The sequence below is a fragment of the Ixodes scapularis genome, unplaced genomic scaffold (genome assembly GCF_016920785.2).
Source record: "Ixodes scapularis isolate PalLabHiFi unplaced genomic scaffold, ASM1692078v2 PGA_scaffold8__174_contigs__length_109621045, whole genome shotgun sequence".
In the NCBI taxonomy this organism is placed as follows: Eukaryota; Metazoa; Arthropoda; class Arachnida; order Ixodida; family Ixodidae; genus Ixodes; species Ixodes scapularis.
This window is the reverse complement of record NW_024609883.1, coordinates 24,583,324-24,604,089: the sequence shown is the minus strand read 5'-3', so window position 1 is coordinate 24,604,089 and position 20,766 is coordinate 24,583,324. Positions and strand designations below refer to the sequence as shown.

At 49.5% G+C, this 20,766-nt stretch overlaps 1 protein-coding gene across 1 annotated transcript; it reads right to left on the bottom strand.

The window, feature by feature from the left end:
* Positions 1-3,589: 3,589 nt before the first annotated feature.
* LOC115311578 lies at positions 3,590-4,499 on the bottom strand. The gene has a single exon (XM_040215672.3). The coding sequence runs from the start codon at positions 4,497-4,499 to the stop codon at positions 3,642-3,644; it is 858 nt and encodes a 285-aa protein (XP_040071606.1). The 3' UTR covers positions 3,590-3,641.
* Between the last annotated feature and the right edge of the window lie 16,267 nt (positions 4,500-20,766).

The window sequence follows — 20,766 nt, the reverse complement described above, 5'->3', positions numbered from 1 at the left end:
TAACGAGTTCTTTCTGCGACAGTCTCGTGTCAGGCGCTCAGTCGTAGTACCTGTGGACCTTGTTGTCGGATGACGCTCCTGGCACGTCGGTGTTCAGTTTGGTCGAGTGGCAACTTTGACCGACTGATGCTGTCTTGTAATCATACGTCATGTGCGGCCACTGACGTCTGATGCACTGAAGCTGCAGGGCTGGCTTCTAATCCGAAAATTTTCCTGGTAGTTTTCGGCATCAATGTAGCAAGCTCGGGCATGTATCGCTTACGTGGCTGTGCCTTTTGCTGTACCGTTGACTTGAAAGCTGGCAACAATTTTTGTTTGCTATCCAAGTCTGGTGATGCTTGCAGTTCACTTTTGAGAGCAACCAACCATTCTATTCCTTCAAGTCACTCAGGGGCATTCTCCCTCAAAGTTGGAAATTGTGTGCTTCGTGGAGTGGACACAGAAAATTGGTGTCAGCAAATTTTTAGGTATTGTCCTTGGACGACAACCGACACCAAATTCACTGTCACTGCATCGCCGCTCACCCGCTTTGTCGTGCTTACCTCTTGTTGAGGTGATGGACATGAGGAGCTTTGGGGTAATCAGGGATTCAGAATCTTCGATTCAGCACCTTCGGCATCAGGGACAAAGGTCGCCGAAGGTAATCCTTAATCTCCCGTGGTCGCTCCTCGAGACGTAATCGAGGGTCGTTTGGCACGAACCCTCGCCGACCAATTCATTGGTACGGGCTGCTTTGGTAGACATGGTCGGCTTCATGCAGTGGTAGCAAAGTGGTTTTCGGTCGCACATTTGCATCACCTACGTTTTCCTCGGTGTACTTTGTTGAGCACAGTCCTACACACGATGTCGGGAATGCTTCGGCGTTAGAGTGTCTCAATGAATTGGCATTGAATACTAAGGGGCAGCCGGTGGCGGTCGTCGTGCCATTGTGGCGTAGGTTGCCCTTGGTTTGTCAGATGCCGCTTCGCTCGCAGAAGTCTCGGTTGAAATACCTGTCAAACTTGTTCTGAAACAATCTCGGCAATCAAAATAAAAGCCGGGCAACTGATGGCAGGAAGTAGCTTCCTGATCTCCTCCCAGACAACGTCGTGGGTGATGTCGTGGATGCCTGGGAGGCTGGCGTCGAAGTAGTAGCTGGACAACTCGAGTGTCGAGACGTCGGGAAGCTGTTCATAGTGGCAGGCTCGGGCATGCAGTGCACATTCCATGTTGGAAGCCTCAGTGATATGAACACTTCGACTGTTGTTGGGGGGTTGCGGACAAGGCTGCCGAAGGTGTTGTCCCTCACGTGAGGCGCATGGGATTCTTAGGTTCTTGTCTTCTGTAGCATCAAGGTCGGCGTGGGCGTGGGCGCAAAACATCCTCCACGAGTGTGGTGGCGCTCTCATTGGGGCAGTGTCCTGGACAGAATCAAGAATGCGGCTCTCTTTCGTTGATGTTGGCTGACGGATGCGCGCTTCAGCTCGATCTTGCAAACTTCCCATGACGTTAAGGAGGATCCATGGTTCTCAGACCAGCGCCGGCGGTTGCTTCCACGAGAAGTATAGGTTCTGCAGGAGCTGGTTGTCTGTCCACCCAATGTGGCAGGCGACACTGTCATATTGTTCAATCCAGTCCTTGACGTCTTCATACAGCTTGCGTGAAAAAGCGTCGGAGTGTGATTTGCGACGGGCATGGAAACAATGGTGGGAGGGGACACGGTTTGCTGCTACAGGTTTGTCATTGTTGGCTTAGTCAGCTTCGGATTTTCTGACAGGAGACCGAATTCCGGTGGTTTTTCCTGGTAGCAGCAACTGGCTCGGATTTCAGGTGCTTCGTGGTGTATTTCCGAGGTTACTCCTTGTGGTACTCGGTCGTCTTGCGGTTGTTCTGCCAGGCTCGTATGAGGACTTTGCCTACGGCTCGACAGGGGTATAAGACGCAGAATAGTCCGCCAGCCGTGTCCCATTATCGGGAAACTCGGCTGAAGAGCCGCCGGGTTCACACAGAGTGAAGGGCTACGGGTAAAGTGCCCAGCACGTCCACCTGAACATACGATTACAGCTGAGCATGACCTGCAGTGTCCCAGAATAGTGAATATTGATAGAAGATAGGACTGGAACAAGGATCCGTGACAGTATAACACAACTAGCAGAAGAGAATCTATCCTGACCACTGAAGAAGCTGCATTGCTTTAGTGGCATTCTGTCCGAATAAACCCTCTCCTTCGGGGTTTGGCGACTGCCGTGCACGAACTGAACTGAAATGGATGTGGGACCACTTTTCTGGTAATGAGCCACTGCAGACTCTTGCCAAAGCGGCGTGAGCTGGGTACGTAACACGCTCGGTGAAATGTCCGGACAGCTTGCAATTCGCGTAACGAGTGTGGATGAAACGTTTGTGTTGACGAAACGTGCGACAGACCAGCGGGATCAATACCAACTGCAACACCTGTGCTCCGTGAAAGTGCACGTCTACGCCGGAACAATTTCGGAGGCAGCACAGCATCACCTAAAGCATGGCACAGGAACTACCAGCTTGAAGGCAGCTCTTCGGTGCGCCGCACACCTGTGCTCCGTGAAAGTGCACTTCTACGCCGGAACAATTTGTAAGCAGGACAGCATCATTCAGCACGGCACGGGAACTACCAGCTTCAAGGCAGCCTTCCGGCGCGCCGCACAACCGAAGTGAGCCCTCGGTCATTTGATCGAAGCTGCACCATGATTGCACACCGCCAAGCACGACTCACGCAATTTCCGTCGCTAAACTGTGTATCCAAATATATTGCACACGCTTCACTGCAAACCTCGAAGGTTCCGATGGTCAACGAGAGCACAGAAACGTCGCCTTAAATTTTATCCTAGCGGTATCCGAATCAATCCGAGGTCCGTGCAACGTAGGTCAGATTGTCTCTTCCGTGGCAATATCCCGGTCGGTCACCAGCGAAATGCACACCGTTTCTCCGTATTTTCACGTTATACCTACGTCAAACACCACGCTGAACTCTGAACTCGCTTTCGACCGGCCTCATATGACGGCTTCCGCGTCTGAAATCAACTCGCCGAGACGAACGACAACCAACAAAGCATCTGACAAGCTCCGGCCCAGCTGGGGCCAGCCGCTGCATGGGCGCTGCCATCTTTCCTGTGACGTCACGTATTTGGTTTGGTCATGTGACGTGTGGTCAAATTTGCGTACAATGGCAGCCGCCTTATGGGGGTCACTTTCGAGTGCAGACCGGAACCCCGGTTTATCGCTCTAAGCCCCTCTCTACCTCGTTGAATTTACCAGAACATTACTTTACAGAGTCAACAAAAAATGTGCCTCCGCGGCCAGGAATCGAACCCTGGCTTTCGGCTTGGAAAGCAAGCGCGATAACCGTTAGGCCACGCGCGCGCTGCCTACTTGGCCAGCTGCGCGCGCGGCAATACTCCCCCCTTTAAAAAAGTGCATCGTCCCGATAATAATAATAATAATAATAATAATCTTTATTTGCAAGAGTAATGTAACCCCGGGTGGCTTGCGAGGCGATGACAGAAAGGCGAGAGCCCGTACACTAGAGTGCCTGTCAGCCAACCACCCGGGGCATGAAATAACAAAACAAACAATAACAGAGAACGAATAAAAACAAAATGAAACCGAACAATGATCATGGCGTAGAATCAGTTTAGGTGCTTTGACCGCGAAAATGCACGGCGCAAGGCAGCGGACTCGTCACGGTTGTTGGGGAGTGGAGATCGAATCGACAGGGGGGCCGCAAGAAAGTCTCTGAGGGCGGCGGGGAGTACGGAGTGCGAGTGGCGCACTGTTCGGGCGTGCAGGAGTTCTGGCTGCCCGGATCGCTTCCCGATCCTGATGCATGAGTGGAGGTGGGTATCACTCATGGACCCGTCGAGCAACCTACAAAGGAGCCCAACCCGAGCCACTGTCCGGCGGTGGCAGAGGCTTTGCCACCCAAGGGCCCTAAGGCGAGCTTCATATGGCGGCACAGGAACTTGCCGGCCCAACATCCGAGTATGAAGTGTTCGAGTAGCCCGGCGCTGCACGCCCTCCAGCCTGTCGATGAGGTGAGCCTGGAAGGGTCCCCACACGGAGCAGCAGTATTCCAAACGAGGCAGGACTAAGGCAGTGTAGAGAGCGCGGAAAGTTTCATGTCCCCAGTTCCTTGAGACACGTGTGACAAAGCCAAGAGTCCGCCGGGCCCTGGACACAGTGTCTGCAATCTGAGGTGAGAAGTCCAGAGTTGAACTGAACACAACCCCAAGGATTGGGAGAGACTGAACACTAGGAATGGGAGAGCCTGACAAGTAGTATGCAGGAGGAACGGTGGAACGGCTGTTGGAGACTCGCATTGCAGCACTTTTGTGGAAGCTAATTGAGAGGCAGTTCGTTCTTGCCCAGCAGTCAATCTGGTCCAGGAGACTCTGGACACCCGGCGTGGAGGAGGGTACGTCTGCTGGGGCCAGAATGGTGGTGTCGTCTGCATATTGCACCAGCAGACACTCTTGCGATAAAGGCATGTCGTTCACATACAAGAGGAACAATGTGGGCCCCAGTACTGAGCCTTGGGGTACCCCTGAGGTGACAGCGAACTCATCGGAGGCCTTCCCATGGAACAATACACGGTGGGAGCGACCGATAAGAAAGCGGCTCAGCCAGAGCAGCAGGGGGCCACGAATACCGGATTGTGCAATTTTCTGGAGGAGGATAGAGTGGTCGAGGGAATCAAAGGCGTTGCACAGGTCTAGTTGAATGATATCAGTTGGGGAACGGTTATCCAGGTTATTGCTTATGTGGTGAACAATAGTAGCGAGAGCTGACTCACAGCTTCGGTTGGGCCTAAAACCATGCTGGGAGGCAGAAAGAAGGCCGTTGTTGTCCAGAAAGCGAAGAAGGTGCTGGTTGATGGTGCGTTCGAAAGTGCGGCAGAGGATAGAGGTAATAGAGATGGGCCTGTAGCTGGAAGGGTCGTTGAGAGGTTTCCCTTTACCCTTGTGAACTGGTGTCACAAGGGCCTTCTTCCACGCGGAGGGCACGTAGGAGTGGTCGAGAAAGGATTGGAAAAGTGAGAGCAAGGAGAAAGATAGGTAAGGGAATAGGGACTTGATGAAAGTAGGGGCGAGCAGGTCAGGCCCAGCACAGTGGGAGGGCCGGATCAGTCGGGCAGCTTCATGCAGGTCGTCGAGAGACAAGCACAAATTTGGAAGGCAGGTTACAGGTTGGGAGGTGGAAGCTTCGATAAAAACAAAACAAAGCAAATAAAAAGGACGGTAAACTAAAGAGTCATTTGGAACACCTAGGGTCCACAGTCCTATCGAGCGTAGTACGGCTTCAGTCGCACGACGTGGACGACTTCCGGTCGTGGAGGGCGGCGTGAGGAAGTCCGTGTTCCGTCGGGCATCACCTCGTAGTTCAGATCCCCGAGTCGACGAAGCACTTTGTAGGGTCCAAAGTAGCGCTTCAGGAGTTTCTCGCTGAGACCACGGCGGCGGATCGGTGTCCATACCCACACCCTCTCTCCGGGCTGGAAGTGGATGTCCCGACGACGAAGGTTGTAGCGGCCAGTGTCGACACGTTGTTGAGCCTTAATCCGGAGCCTGGCGAGCTGACGGACTTCTTCTGCCCTTTGGGCAACCACCTGGGCGTCGTCGCTTGCGTCGACTGCCCGTTCGTGGGGTAACATAGCGTCCAGCATTGTCGTTACCTTGCGCCCATGCACCAGTTGAAAGGGTGTCACTCCGGTGGTCTCTTGTACGGCCGTGTTATAGGCAAATGTGACGTACGGCAACACCTCGTCCCATGTCTTGTGCTCCACGTCGACGTACATGGAGGTCATGTCGGCGATGGTCTTGTTGAGTCTCTCCGTTAGCCCGTTGGTCTGCGGGTGGTACGCCGTGGTGCGACGATGGCGGGTGTGGCTGAGACGAAGGACTTCCTGCGTCAGCTGGGCCATGAATGATGATCCACGGTCTGAGATCAGTACTCCGGGAGCGCCGTGCCGGAGGACGATAGACTCGATGAAAAACTTCGCGACTTCAACAGCCGTTTCTGATAGAAGGGCTTTGGTCTCGGCGTACCGCGTGAGATAATCGGTTGCGACGATGATCCATCGATTTCCTTGCGTCGACGGTGGGAAAGGTCCGAGTAAATCCATACCGATTTGCTGGAATGGGGCAGATGGCGGCGCAATAGGCTGAAGAAGTCCTGCCGGTCTCATCGGTGGCGTCTTCCGTCGTTGACACTCGTGGCAAGACGGAAGGCCGCGGAGGCACATTACTTTACAGAGTCAACAAAAAATGTGCCTCCGCGGCCAGGAATCGAACCCTGGCTTTCGGCTTGGAAAGCAAGCGCGATAACCGTTAGGCCACGCGCGCGCTGCCTACTTGGCCAGCTGCGCGCGCGGCAATATTATGCCCCAGAAATGGCCAGGCTGTGTCCCTCTGACTGCAATATCTTTGACTTGTAATTGCTCATGATTATTACTTTGTAAAAAAAAAAAAAAAAACAAACAAACAAAAAAAAAAAAAAACAATAGTGATACAATCACTCTTCAGTGTGCCGTTGTTAGAACGACCAATTTTCAACTCTCTGGGTAGAGCTCAAAGTTCAGATAAAAATACCCATTTTTTTTCCTTCTGCTGTGATGTTCAAGTTCCGTTCAATCGAGGTAAATATGCGGTGTTGTAGCGTATGTGGCCGCATGCGGAAGTATCTGAATGTAAAATAACTTGTTGGCCTAGTTGGTGTTGACTATCTGAGTGTGTTTTAGAGCTGCAGAAAAAGAGTAAAAAAAAAAAAAAAGGAGAAAAGCGAGCCAGCCCGGACCCTTCCGAGCTCATATCCAGCCGGCCTAACTAATCCCTGGTGTTTGGGATTGAAGCAGAGAACCTTGAAGGGTTACAGAGATTTTGTCGGGGGACCCCGTACGAAAATGTCAGATGGGAGTGGTCCCAGTTCGGGTCCGCGGAGTTCTGAACTTCTGGACAGTTCCGATCAGCGCGATTCTGGGCGTAACCAGTCGAATCCAGTGAGACGCAACGCACTGGAATCGCACGGTGATCGGTGAATCTGATCCGCTCCCAGCCAGCGGCTCTCAGCCAGCGGGCGCGCAAACTGTGGGCGCGCATATGCGTGACTGGAGGAGGGGAGGGAGGGGGGGATGGCGGAGAACTTTCGCCTCCTTCGCGGTCTCTCGCGTGTCACGTGTTAGGGACAGGCGCCTCCGCTGCATCCCCTACGCGGGCGCTGCGAGCGGGCGTTCTCCACGCGCGCGCCCGGCTTTGTCTGCGAGTCAGTTTAGTTTTGTTCTTCGCTATGTTGCACGGTCGGTCGGCGCTCGACCGGCGTCGACTTTCGCGCTGCGGGCGCACGGATACTGACGCGCCCATCGTTGCCCTGGATGGATACCTACTGACCTCGGCTTTGCATCTTTATTCAGTGTGAAGCTGCCGACCCATTGCACTTTGGCTCGGCATCTGGATGCGCTTGGCGCTGGTGTGCTTGATGACAATACTTGGACAACTCGGATACCGCTTGCCCGCCGAAACTTCCCGATGCACTCCATCACTGGATACTGTGCTTGTGTGTGCTGTGTGTGTGTGTGTTCCGTGCACCGTGTTTGGCGACGACGCGCGCCTTGCATTCATTGTCTGTTGCAGTCAGCGGCAGCGCTTCGACAGTTTCGGTTCTTCTCCGCTCCCGTCGGACTGCCGGCCGGCGGCGACGTTCGCGCTGCGGGCGCACGGATACTGACGCGCCCATCGTTGCCCTGGATGGATACCCACTGACCTCGGCTTTGAATCTTTATATAGTATGAAGCTGCCGACCCATTGCAGTTTGGCTTGGCATCTGGTTGCGCTGGTGTGCTTGGTGACAATACTTGGGCAACTTGGATACCGCTTGCCCGCCGGAACTTCCCGACGCACTCAACACTGGATACTGTGCTTGTGCGTGCTGTGTGTGTGTGTTCCGTGCACTGTTTAATGATGACGCGACGACGCCTGGACGACCGTGTGCGCCGCCATAATTACCGCTGCGCTCACCACTGGACTCTACAGAAGTCTTCCGTGCGATGCCCTTAGCCGTTACAAGCGAGAGATCGTCGCGATTTCAGACCCACTCCGCCTGGGTCTGAAATCACGACGATCTCTCGGTTGTAACGGCTAAGGGCATAACACGAAATTCTTTTGTAGAGTCCAGTGGTGAGCGCAGCGGTAATTATGGCGGTGCAACGGTCCTGGGTTTAAAAATGGGACTGGAACTGCGCGGTTCCAGGCTGGATACAAGCTGGTGCCCCAATTTTGGGTCTAGGCGGAACCGGCATTTTTCATTCCGACCTGAATCTGATATTTTCGTACGGGACCGCTAAGCCCATTAGCACTCGTGCGAGAAGGCCGGAAAAAGCGAGGAGGAAAATGGAGGAGGAAAGGGGAGGAGGAAAAAAGAAAAGAGGGGGAATCTTCTACCACGCTGAAGAAAATTTTGAGCGCCCGCCTTTAAGCGTCCACCAAGTTTTTTGACACACCCTGTCATAATTCCAGAAAAACAACAACAACAGAAATTCCAAATGTCTCCAGAATATAAGAGTAAACCTCCGAATAATAATCGAATGTTCGTTTAAATTGAACATCGGCAGGATCACAACAGCCCTTGTGACCAGTGTTGCGAAGTTGCCACTCCGGAGATGGAATGATTCCGGATTAATTCCGCGCTTTCGCGACTCGTCGATTACAGGTTTTGACACAATTTCATGGCTGCTCCTTTCATCATGTTGAGGGACACTTTTTTTACCTGCCTGAAATTCTTAGCGATGGCAGCTCTTGACTTGTCCCCAAAGAGTCCCTCCAGGAGCACCACGAAATCGCCTTCTTTGTCCGCCGTGAGAAGCTTGAGGTTGTGGTTTTCGAAGAAGGAAACCACGTGCCCAGTCTTGAATGTCTTGTGCTGTATCCTTGACTTGCATCCCAGACTTTCGACTGCTCCTGAAATGCATCTATCTCGGTCATTAGGTGGGTCTCTCTCTGCGAGGGAGCGCGCAAGACAGAGCTTCTCGATAGGGTTGAGACGAGGTTGTAGGCAATACAATTGGGTCGAAGTTCGAGCACTTCAGTCACCTCTTTTGGTGCCGACGAGTCACACAAAAAAACCACGCCTCTGAGAGGGCAGCAATCTCTCTTTTTCTCTTCTTGGGCAAGGTGGCTTTGAGCTTCTCCCACAGAAATTTAGCTCGCCGAAGGCCTTTGGACCGCTGGGAAGCGGTCGGAACCTCGTGTTCATACGAACACAGCGCTGCCGCGTACATCCGGGACCTCTCTACGCTCGGCGCTCGTCGGTGCCTGATCCCACCACCCATTTCTAGCATGAACCGCCTTTCGCTTGGTGGCGGGTATGTCGACGGGTCATTTCTTGTTTCCGTACATTATAAACTGCATTTTTTTTTTCTGATCGAAAATACTGAACAAAAACTACTTTCACAAATATTTGACACGGTTCGCGCCATTTATAATTTGTATTTCGACTAAAAAAAAGCTTTTAGCGGCTCTGGCCAGTAATAAGACCATAACTAGAGTTCCGCGTTTTCGGTTTCTATTTTTTCAAAATTCGGCGTACTTTTTTCGGTGCTTATTTTCAAATTCACTTTTCGGTTTTTTTCGGCGTGTATTCTTGTCCACAAAAGTTTATCGGCTTTTTCCGGTGAATATAAAATAAACACCAACGGACACCGGAACAGATGATCCTTGTAGCTCTGATATTTGTGATCACTCAAAGAATAACGGCACAGATACATTTAAAAAGAAATAAACACTTTATTTGGCGAATGTGCGCAACTGTACAAGAAACAAGAAAAAACAAAACAGAGAAGTACAAAGAAGTAAGATATGTAGCCTATGCCCAAAAAACATGGAACTTCCCCTTTTGTACATCAGGATTACGTACACACACATGTACTTTCCCAGGTTCTCCTTGTTGATCCGCACTCTTTCTTTCCTGTTAATATGAGCCTGAGCTTCGGGAATGCTCTCTCAATGCTAACACTGGACGCTGGCAGGCCGAGGAGATGAAGCGCTGCCTGAGCCAAAATCGGCCAACCAACCAATTGTGACCGCCAAAAGAGACACGGTGCGACGATTTGAAGCGCAACACAACATGGAGAGCTTGCATCCAGTCAGTCTTCCTTACAACAAGTTTGAAAACACGCTCGTACATGGCGAAGTCATGGTGCATTTCTAACTTCGCTTTCCGATCGATAATGCGCGCATTAAACCAAAAACGTCGTGATGGCATCCGTGTATCCCATACATTCGGGCAGGTTTCGATAGACACTAGGGAACTGTAGTCGACAGTTTTTCTCCTCCGCTTCGGTGTCCGTGAAGAAAACGTCGCAGCTGTGCATGCGCGCCGCCAGCCTTGTCTGCATAGTTCAAGCTCTTGTGGCGGATTACGAAGCGCTATCCGCGGGCTTAAAGCGTAGACCGCATGGCGCGTTTTTGCTCGCGATTCAGGCGCGTCGGCGTCAAACTGACGTCATTTCCTGCGCGCGGGCGCGCGTTTTCGCGGTAGCGTTGGTTTCTAACCGACCCAGAAAAAGACGCGCGCGCCGAGGCGTCGAAACGGCTCTCGCCCAATGAGGGTCGGTCGAACTATCACGTGATCCTGCGCAGTACGCTGTTTCGTATTCAGCACATTTCAAAGTGTTCAAAAGCATTTTTATTTTCCATATAAAAATTAAAAAGGTGTTTCTTTTGACACACACACCCGTTTTATTTAGTTATTTATTTATTTAATTCTCATTTAGTAGTATTTGCGTCAACATTTACATCGCGTGTTGAGAATTCTGTTATCTGGCAACGCTGATACCGCGCTGCCGGCGGTGCTTGGCGTTGTCTGCATGCGGGTGCCCCCGCGTCAGCTTCCGCGCGAGCGTTCATAGCGCGTCGCGTTTTCGCGTGTAGAAAAACGCGCCATGCGGTCTGCGCTTAACAGGCTGCAGAAACGGTTTACTACAATTCCCCACTGTGGTTCCACTTTTTCGCCACAGCTCTGTGGTACGACTGGAAGGTCAAAAGGACCTTTTCCGGTTAAAACTGAATTTTAGAAACTTGATTCGACGAACTTTTATCGGTTTTTATCGGTTTAATGGTACGTTTACACTTGCGGATCCGCTAGCGAATCCGGCAAGCTTCTGCCGCTGGGGCGAAACGCTGGGCGGAAAACGCGGCGGCGAGCCGTTTTGGTCCCGGACCTATTTCTGCCGCCGAACGAGGCGTTTCGCTGACCGGAAGTGACATTCTTGCGCGGCGCGACGTTGCCTACGTCACGAGTACGCGTCCTTCCGGGAGCAGCAACGCCAGGGAGAGAGAGAGCCGAGGCGGGAACTCTCGCGCCTTCTCGTCATATTTGGCGAGACGTTACGGGAACCGCTGCCGCAGCCGGCGTTGCCGCCACTGCTCGAAGGAGATAGATGTAAACACAACCCGCTCGTCGCCGCCGCCGCCGGTAGCGGATCCGCTCCCGCGGCAGCGGATTTCTTTTCAGGTGTAAACTTACTGTAAGTCGAAAATGCCGAACTTAAAAACTGACCTTTTTCGGTTAAAACCGAATTTCTGAAAATGGATTCGGCGTACTTTTATCGGTTTTTATCGGTTTAAACCGAAAACTCCGAACCCTAACCATAACCAAAAACGTCACGATGTCATCACATATTGCGCGCTTTCGGCACCGCGGGTGGAGGAGATTTCCGCGTCCTCCTGTTAAAATATGATATCTCTTACAATTATGTTGCTCTTCTGGCGTGTTTCAAGACAGTAAATTATTTTTCAATGCTTCAAGCACTGACGTTGCGTGTGATGGCGGTACGAAGATGCATCTCACGCGGCGTCGGTGCTTGGGGCATTGAAAAATAATTTTACTGTCTTGAAACACGCAAGAAGGGAAACATGATTGTAAGAGATCTGGGGAAATAAGCATGAGTGATAAGTTTATTGCTTGCACAGTGCCAAAGACGCTCATATTGGCCGAGGAACGCTTTTAGCACGATGATGCTCCATAATGATTTTGGTGCGACTGGTTTTAACGACCCTTTCGAAGCTTCGAAACTTTGAAAGGGTTCAAAATGGCTATCACCATGGCCACCGACAGCGATGAGCCAATCACCTTGAGAGGTTTTGTCTTCTGTATGTTGGTATTTGTTTGTGTCCGGCTAGCAGGTGGGAAGGCAATGGCTCACTTTCCCAGATTCAGTGACTTCAGCCAGATGGGGAGCTTCTGACAGACAGGGCATGCTCACGTGTCCTGTTATTTATACACCTCCCTGATTGCGCGACGTACGCCCTACGTGTTTCTTCGTTCTGGTCCTACGTCTTTCCTGCGCTGTTCCCCACCAAGCAGTACGTACCGCCAACCAGCCCAACTACATGCCTTGATGCCTTGTTACACCCTACCGTAAGCCATAGGTATTTCGTAATAGCACCATTTCCGAGATATTTTTGCTTGAACTATATTTTTTTTTTGTTTGACTTTACCTTGAATTTTGCAGAAAACAAAGCCCAAAAAGCGGAGAACGCCACTTCTGTTTTCTCCCTTTTTTTTTTTTGTTCAGAAAGGTTTGAAACGAGATTCTGAAACAAACGTCGTTTTTAGTAGGCCAATATATCCCTATAAATTATTCAATAGGTTTTGTAACCAATTTCGTTGTGCTTTAGGGTGCAGACGCGTTAGAAATGCCCTAAGAAGGTGGTATTCACTTTTGATTTTCAAAAGAAACGCTACCATATGAAGACTTAAAACGTATCTGTGTTGGTTGTAAATAAAACAAAATATATTAAAATATATTTTTACTAAAAATTAATATTGTCTTTCCTAAAGTATAACATATAGCAAGATGCCATGTTTTCAAAAATAAGTCATAATGGTGGTCGGTCTAAGACTATATACCCAACGGTTATATATAGCCTAAGTTTGTACAACAAACAAGCAAATTTAAAAAAAAAGAACAAAACAGCGAAAAAATAATTTTTGACTTGCCAGTATTGAAAATATTGCAATATTCCAGTCTCCAAGAAAAACCCAAAAGGTATTCTGTCTAGAAACACGCACTTCAAGGTTATATGTAGCTTATAACTAAGAAACAAAACAACAAAATATAAAGAAAACATTTTTTTTATATACGTTTTTTTATATGTATACACCAAGACAGTGTTTACAAACAGACCCGCTTTGCCCACACGAGGTGTGGGCACTGCGCCTGCGCAAAAACCAAACTCGGGAGGAGTGAAGCGTCTGCGCATGCGCAGTACCGACAGCAGCTCCACCGCAGTGGCGTGACGTCAGCGAGTTGAGTTGGTCCATATTGCCAGCATTATACAAACCGCAAAATGCCGAGTTGAAAAAAAGAAAGAAAAAGAAAGAGGTGTCGGTTTAAAAATGCATACCAAAAACTAAACTTATAATGAACCTGAAAAGTAACGCTGAAGCGCTGTCGACGAATGGACGAGGCACTCGTAATGTTAGCGGAAAGTTCACTGCTTTCACCTTCGTTTAAGGCAAAATAGTTGAAGTTCTCAATGGTGTGTTCCCCTGCCACGCTCAGCAGCAGTGCAGTTATCGCCGCGTTGATAACGGCTTATCCTTAGGCGTGGTCACAGTCAGGTATAGCTACAATTACAGTTAGATTTTTTGTTATATAATCTCTATTGTGAAAAGTTACACTGTTTCTTTTTCGGTAGGGTTATATCTGTTTGGCCAAGTACGACTCGTCCTACCCGATAGTAGTTTTAGCTGATGCAAGTTCTTACGGACTCGGGGCCGTCTTACTTCAAGATCAGCCCTTTGGCGAGAGACGGGCAGTGGCCTATGCATCGAGGTCTCTCATGACCACCGAGAGTAGCTACAGCCAGACCAAAAAAGAAGCCCCGGCCGTAACGTGGGCAGACGAGCGCCTCGATCAGTTTGTGTGAGGCCTCTACTTCCAATACGAAACGTATATCTGCCCTCTCGTCACGCTTTTTGGATCTGCGGAGTTGGATCTGATGCCAACTATAATTCAGTGACTACGCATCAGCCTAAAGCGCTAGACATATGGGCGGAAGAATCGTCTGATCCGACAGTCCGAGCGCCGCTTCGAATTGCCGCACGGGACAGTTTGAGACACACGCTTCCGACCTTGCATGCGACACGACGATCCGTTCGGCTCCGCCTAGGAGATCCAAGCGCGGACCAGCCGTTTTATCGTGGGTAGCACCATTTTGAGAGCAAGAGAGATAAAGGGAAAGGGCTACCGGCGCTTTCCCCCTTTCTGGTTGTGTAGAAAGAGTGAAAGTCCAGGATGAGAGGCTTGGCCAGTATTGGGTGTCTGCTGTGCCCCAACTTCGTTCGCGCTTTCTTTTCTGTTTTAAACTCGCAAACTTAATTAGAGCCACGGGCTTTGATGGCAACAGTGCCCCGGTCATCGGAACACCATTGCTCGGTCATAGGGTGCACGAATAACGACAGAAAGCGTCGAATACTGCCCAAGGACCTCGTAGCTTGCATGGAACCCGGCAAGGCAAGTGCGGCTGCAATGTTTTGAAGCTCCACCGCTTTCCGCATGACTGGAAATGATGAACCATTCATAAATTTTTGCTTGCAGTAGGCCTATTTAAACGTAGCCGTTTTAGTAATGAACAAGCGATACACGAAACCGGAACCTCAATTAACTCTACACCCAGAGCTGCTACAGATCGTTTTGCTGCGCTGCTTTTATCTTGTGTGTCCGTGTTCTTATATTTCTTTGTGGATGAACGACGAAGACGTTCTACATGTGCTTATATCGAACCGCAGAAAGCCTCAAAGACGTTCTAGATGTGCTTATATCGAACAGCAGAAAGTCTCAAAGCAGCCACGAATTATTTTACTATTTGATGCAATATTTTGAGTACTAGCCTCCAATTTCTATCACTGACACGTTCGCTGCCGCTGTTCCCCCCGTCGCCGCACTGGCGGACGCCATGACTCGAACAAAGAAACGTGCACACTGGGCTCGAAGACACAGATCGCAACACACGAGACGTACCCTGCAGCGACAATCCAACGCTTCAAAGTGCCCAATCAACGGAAACAACCCAAACAACCCACCAGCGGCACTCCAAGGAGCGCTTTTGCCGGCTCTCGGGTATCGCGTGTTCATCGGGGTGTACAGCGCTCGGTGCGCGCTCCATTCACAAGATGTTCCGAGCACAGTCGAGAGGATGGCGTTTAGGAAACGTCTTTTCGGTTTACTGCCGCCAAGACCGGGGTCATGTGGAAAGCGATGAAGCTTAAAGACATTGCAGCCGCTGCCGCCTTGCCGGATTCCATGCAAGCTGCGTAGGTCCTCGGGCAGTATTCGACGCTTTCTTTTCGTTATTCGTGCACCCTATGGCCGAGCAATGGTGTCCCGATGACCGGGGGACTGTTGCCATCGAAGCCCGTTTCTCTAATTAAGTTTGCAAGTTCAAAACAGAAAAGAAAGCGCGAACGAAGTTGGGGCACAGCAGACACCCAACACCGGCCAAGCCTCTCATCCGGGACTTTCACTCTTTCTACACAACCAGAAAGGGGGAAAGCGCCGGTAGCCCTTTCCTTTTTCTATCTCGCCCTCTTCAACGGTCTATACAGATCTCTGGTCCCAGATTGATGGTTCAGCTCGCACGTGCGAAATTAGGAGCTCGTTCTCGCTAGCGCGTCCGTTCTTTGCTAAGGCCATCTTTCTCGAATGGGTCAGCGGGATTCACGCGTCCGGCTTCCCGTCGTCCAGGTCAGTCCCGTTTTCTTGTTCGTCCCGCCATACCCAGTACGTCATCACGACGTTCGCGCTAGCTGTGCTGTCATTGGCTAGACGCTTCCGACAGTCCGTTCGCCGTGCGAAACTATCTGGCACGTCGGACGCACGCCGGATTGCCGATCCGACGTCTGAAGCGACCCAACTTTTCGGATCAGGCAGTCGTATTGCCGGATCGGACGTCGGATCGGATGGATTTTTTGCGCATGTGCCTCGCGCTTAATTCGCTACCACTTTACCGTTCTTTATGTCCCCGGCAAACTTTTAGCTACGGCGGACACCCTGTCAAGAATCCCGGTGCAGGAACTGGATCAGCACTGCCAACGTTAGGTGTGGACTCAATAGAACTCTTCGTCGGCGAGGTTGTTTCAGCAGTGGTTGATTTCATGTCATCCCGCCTGGAACCCCTATGAGAGCACCAAGCAGAAGACGACATCTGCTCGGGCTTGCAACGCATCTGCGAAAATGGGTGGCCAGAACATGCGTCCATAGTTCCTGTGTCCTTTTTTTTTATTTCCATAGTTCCTGTGTCCCTAAGAGAGTACTGGAAGGAGCGAGGTTACGTCACCATGTGCGATGGCTTATTGCTCGAGGATCTCCACATCAATATTTTGCGCTTGATGTGACACGAGATGCTGCAGCTGATACATGAAGGTCATCGGGACATCGGACGCTGCAAGGCAAGAGCAAGGGACCCGCCCATGGCCCTCATGGTGTACCGAGACACCCCTGGAGTGACCGGCTACAGCCCGTCACAACTGCTCATGGGCCGACGGTTGCAGACTAAGGTATCAAAGATGACAGAAACGTTGCAGCCGCGGTGACCATCAAGCTGGGGCTTAAAAAACAAATATGGCGAGGCCCGACGATGCCAGCAATAGGACTTCAATCGCCGTCAAACCGCTTGTGGGTACAAGACGTGCGGTACCGAGCAACAGTCCTCAGCCCAGCGAAGCGGCCGCGCTCCCGCGCTGTTGAGATCGAGACAGGAGTCCTCAGGCAACAGAACCGCCGGCACCTGGTACCATTCGATGTGTCTCCGGCGGTCTCCGACGGTCCGTATCTTGGCGGTCTCACTGACGATGTTAGAACTCTAGCCAGTGCGGCGGTTTCAACGGCGAGAATAAGCCCGGATGCAGAGAGCCAACAGCCGACTGCGACTGAGCATGCGCCAACAGTGGCGCCGACGAACTTGACGAACTCCCCGTCAACATCACCGTCGACGGACACATCGATGGCGGACGATACGCCGATAAAAGTGACTCGGTTGGGCAGCCAAGTTAAGCCCGGTACGTCTGAACTTGTAAGAACTTAGAAAGAGGGATGTAGTGATGACTCGACAGTTTTCACTCGCGTACCCCGCGGCAACGCGCACTTCCGTCTCTGCGGGTGCGCATGCTCTTCGTTATCTTGAGGTCGTTGAAAGTGTTAATAAAACACGGGTTCCGGACTCCGGTGTGGCTGGTTGCTCCGATACCACTCTTAGCTTTCCGTCCTTATTTTTAAAGATGACAAGAGGATTCACCCCGTCTGTTGGCTTGTTGACCTTGGCAATTATTCCGATCTACTGAATTCGAGACAGTTCGTCCCGCAACGGTTCGCTTAGTGCCTGAGGAACACGTCGCGCCGCGCGGACGACCTGGATGGCATCTTCGCGCAGCACCATCTTATATTGACGTCCGACGCATCCAGTGCCTTCAAAAATGTCACTGAATGATTGCACTACTTGCTCCGAACTGTTTACGGTCACACAGTCGACGTTGCGTGAAGTCAAGCCCAGTCGCTATCTTGCCGGAAGAGCAAGTAGCGCTTGCTATCCTTTCTTGACCACAAAGAACTTCAGCCAACACCTTCGACCGTCGAGGGTCACTTGCTAATTGATGACACCTACGTGCCTGATTTCACCTCCGCTGCAAGATTGCTGGATAGAGCAACTCCGCTTCAGAGGTGACTTGGCTTGCATCTTTTTCTGTAGTTTGAGCATAGAAGGTTCGCTTGAGATTAAGTGTCCACCTTTAACACAACTTCTGCACCAGCAATCCTCGCCTTTAAATCCCAGTCCCACTGGCTTCTCACGTTATCGACGTGAATATTTGTTATTTCAAAGTCGTCATCTTCGTCTTTCAACTCGCTGATTTCCATAGTCTTCCTACAACGGTACAACAGGCTGCGAAGTGATTTTTTGCCTTATACGCCCGAGAGATGTTGCCATAGCTGGGACAGTTAGTTGCATGGCTTGTGTTTAGTGCCGCAACTGAAACACTTTTTTTTTTTTTTTAATGTAGTTCTTTTGACGCTGGCTTCACTCCCACGGGATGAACATGTTCCTCGTTTTAAGAAAAGTCTCTTTTTGAAAGGCTGCCGCTTCGTACGCCTCGCACAATTATTCGGCTTTAGCCAACGTCAGTTGATTGTGTCGCGGGAGCTTTACCCGCAAGCTCTCATTGCTCATGCCAATCACAATTTGCTCCCGAATTATGGACTCTGCCAGCCTCCGAAGTTACACGACCATGCTTCTTTCTTGACGTCTCGAAGAAACTGTTTGAAAGATTTTCCTCCGGCTTGGCTCTGTCATCGAAACATCTACCGCTCGCAGTGTCCCAGTAGCTGTCATACTTCTTAATGATGGTCGCTTAATGTTCACTGCTTTCACCTTCGTTTAAGACAAAATAGTTGAAGTTCTCAATGGCGTCTTCCCCTGCCCCGCTCAGGAGCAGTGCAGTTTCCGCCGCGTCGATAAACGGCTTATCCTTAGGCGTGGTCACAGTCAGGTATAGCTACAACTTCTGCTTGAATAGCACCCAGTTTTTTTTCCGATGTCGCCTGACTGTAACCGATAGGAAGTGGGCCCGGCGGTTTCGGAAGATCCATTTTTGCTGCCTGCTTTTGAAGACGTCGTCAATTCGTCCGGCCACTTCTGACACAATGTATAGTTTTATGACGCGCAGAGTAAACAGGCCGACATCTGGTGAAGCAATCTCAAGTTTCCTTATTTGACAATTCGTTTAATTGGGAAGACTCAGAAAAAATAAAATAGAAAAGGAGAAAAGAGGGTCACGTATTGTGATGATGCAATGAAATGCAAGGGTGCAAGCGAGCTGGATAAGAATGACGAAAATAATCTCTGGAGAAGGGGAACAAGGGGGCAAAGGACAAAAACAAATCCCCAAACACAACTAGGTGACTGGTGCGGGACCGAAGATATCCGCCTGGTTCTGGTATTGCAACACGTCTGGCGGAGTTATCAACGCACAGCTAAGCGACCATCTGCCACTGTACATGTTTACGATCCACGCCACTCCGAACAAAGAAAATAAGACTGAAGATCTACCAACGTTCCAAAATGTAAACGCAACCACCCTCGAAAAATTTAGGTCCTTAGTAAGCACCACAGACTGGAATGAAATTTATAACTTGGGTAATCCTGATGACGCATACGATATACCTTCATAATAAAATTTACGCGTATATACAACATAGCATTTAAATACCAGCCTATTCGCCCAAAAAGTTCTCGACAAAAACCTTGGATAACCAGAGAATGCTTAAAAATGATAAGGAAAAAGAACAGGCTATACGAAAAATTTTTGAAGACCAGAGATTCTGATGATTTATGCTGTTTTAAAGCCTATAGAAATCGGCTGACAAAGCTTCTGAGAAAGTTGAAAGATAACTATCTTCTATGCTTATTTAATGGCCAGTCAATGTCCAGGCCAGACCAGACATGGAAAACAATGAATAAATTATTGAACCGGTCAGCACAGCTAAACAATGTAACCAAGATAAAGGTCGGAGAATCAACCTTACGAGAAAAGGCCCTAGCCGATTCATTTAACAATTATTTTGCAAACCTAGTACAGGGCACACAAAACCGCGATGCACCAATTTACTTAGGAACGCCGAATGAGAGCAGCGCCTTCCTCGCCCCCACTGATGAACATGAGGTTTATCATATGTTTAACACAATTCAAAATAGCAAATGTACTGATATTGACAACATTCAAATCAAGCCTGTTAAATATGTACTGGACATACTAACACCCATAATTACCCATATTTTCAACATTTCAATTTCATCCGGAATCTTTCCTAAAAAAATGCAAATTGCTAAAGTTATAGTTATTTTCAAAGGTGGAGACAAAAACGATCATTCAAACTACAGACCAATTTCCATTCTTCCTGTGTTTTCGAAGTGCCTAGAGAAAATTATTCATCGTCGTATGACTTCTTTTTGTGACCGTTTCTCGCTCATAACGTCATCACAATATGGTTTCAGGAAAGGTAGATCCACTGAACTCGCACTACTAAATCAAAAAGAATTCATTTTAAAATCATTCGAACAAAAACTTTTAACTCTCGGTGTCTTTGTTGATTTCTCTAAGGCATTTGATCGTATAAATCATACCACCCTAATTATAAACTTCAGTTTTATGGTTTCCGTGGACTAACCCTAAACCTGTTAACATCGTATTTAGAATTTCGTAAACAATCTGTTTTTATAAACAACTATTCTTCAGACTTTCAAGCGTTAAAAACAGGTGTCCCTCAAGGAAGTATATTAGGCCCACTTCTGTTTAACATTTATATAAACGACATTGTAACGATTAGCCCAAACACCACTTTCATCATTTATGCTGATGACACAACACTACTTTTTTCAGCTAACAATATCGACACACTTGCAGAAACCACTAACAACACACTGGAATATTTACATAAATGGAGTGAAGCAAACGCTCTACTAATTAATACATCTAAAACAAAAGCGATTATTTTTAAGCCACATAATAAATTGGTAAATATTGACTTGCGCCTGAAACTTGGCCCCTCTATCATTGAAGTCGTCCCGAATGTAAAAACCTTAGGTGTAATGTTTAATGAAAACATGTCATGGGACACCCACATTCAAAGTGTAATAAAAAAAAATTTCAAGTGTTGTTGGCATTCTCAACAAGTTCCGTTCAAGTTTGCCAGTCAAAATTAAGCTTCTC

What these genes read in the sequence shown, in the direction of transcription:
- LOC115311578 (XM_040215672.3), bottom strand. Translation starts at nt 4,499, where the DNA reads ATGCCTTTATCGCAAGAGTGTCTGCTGGTGCAATATGCAGACGACACC.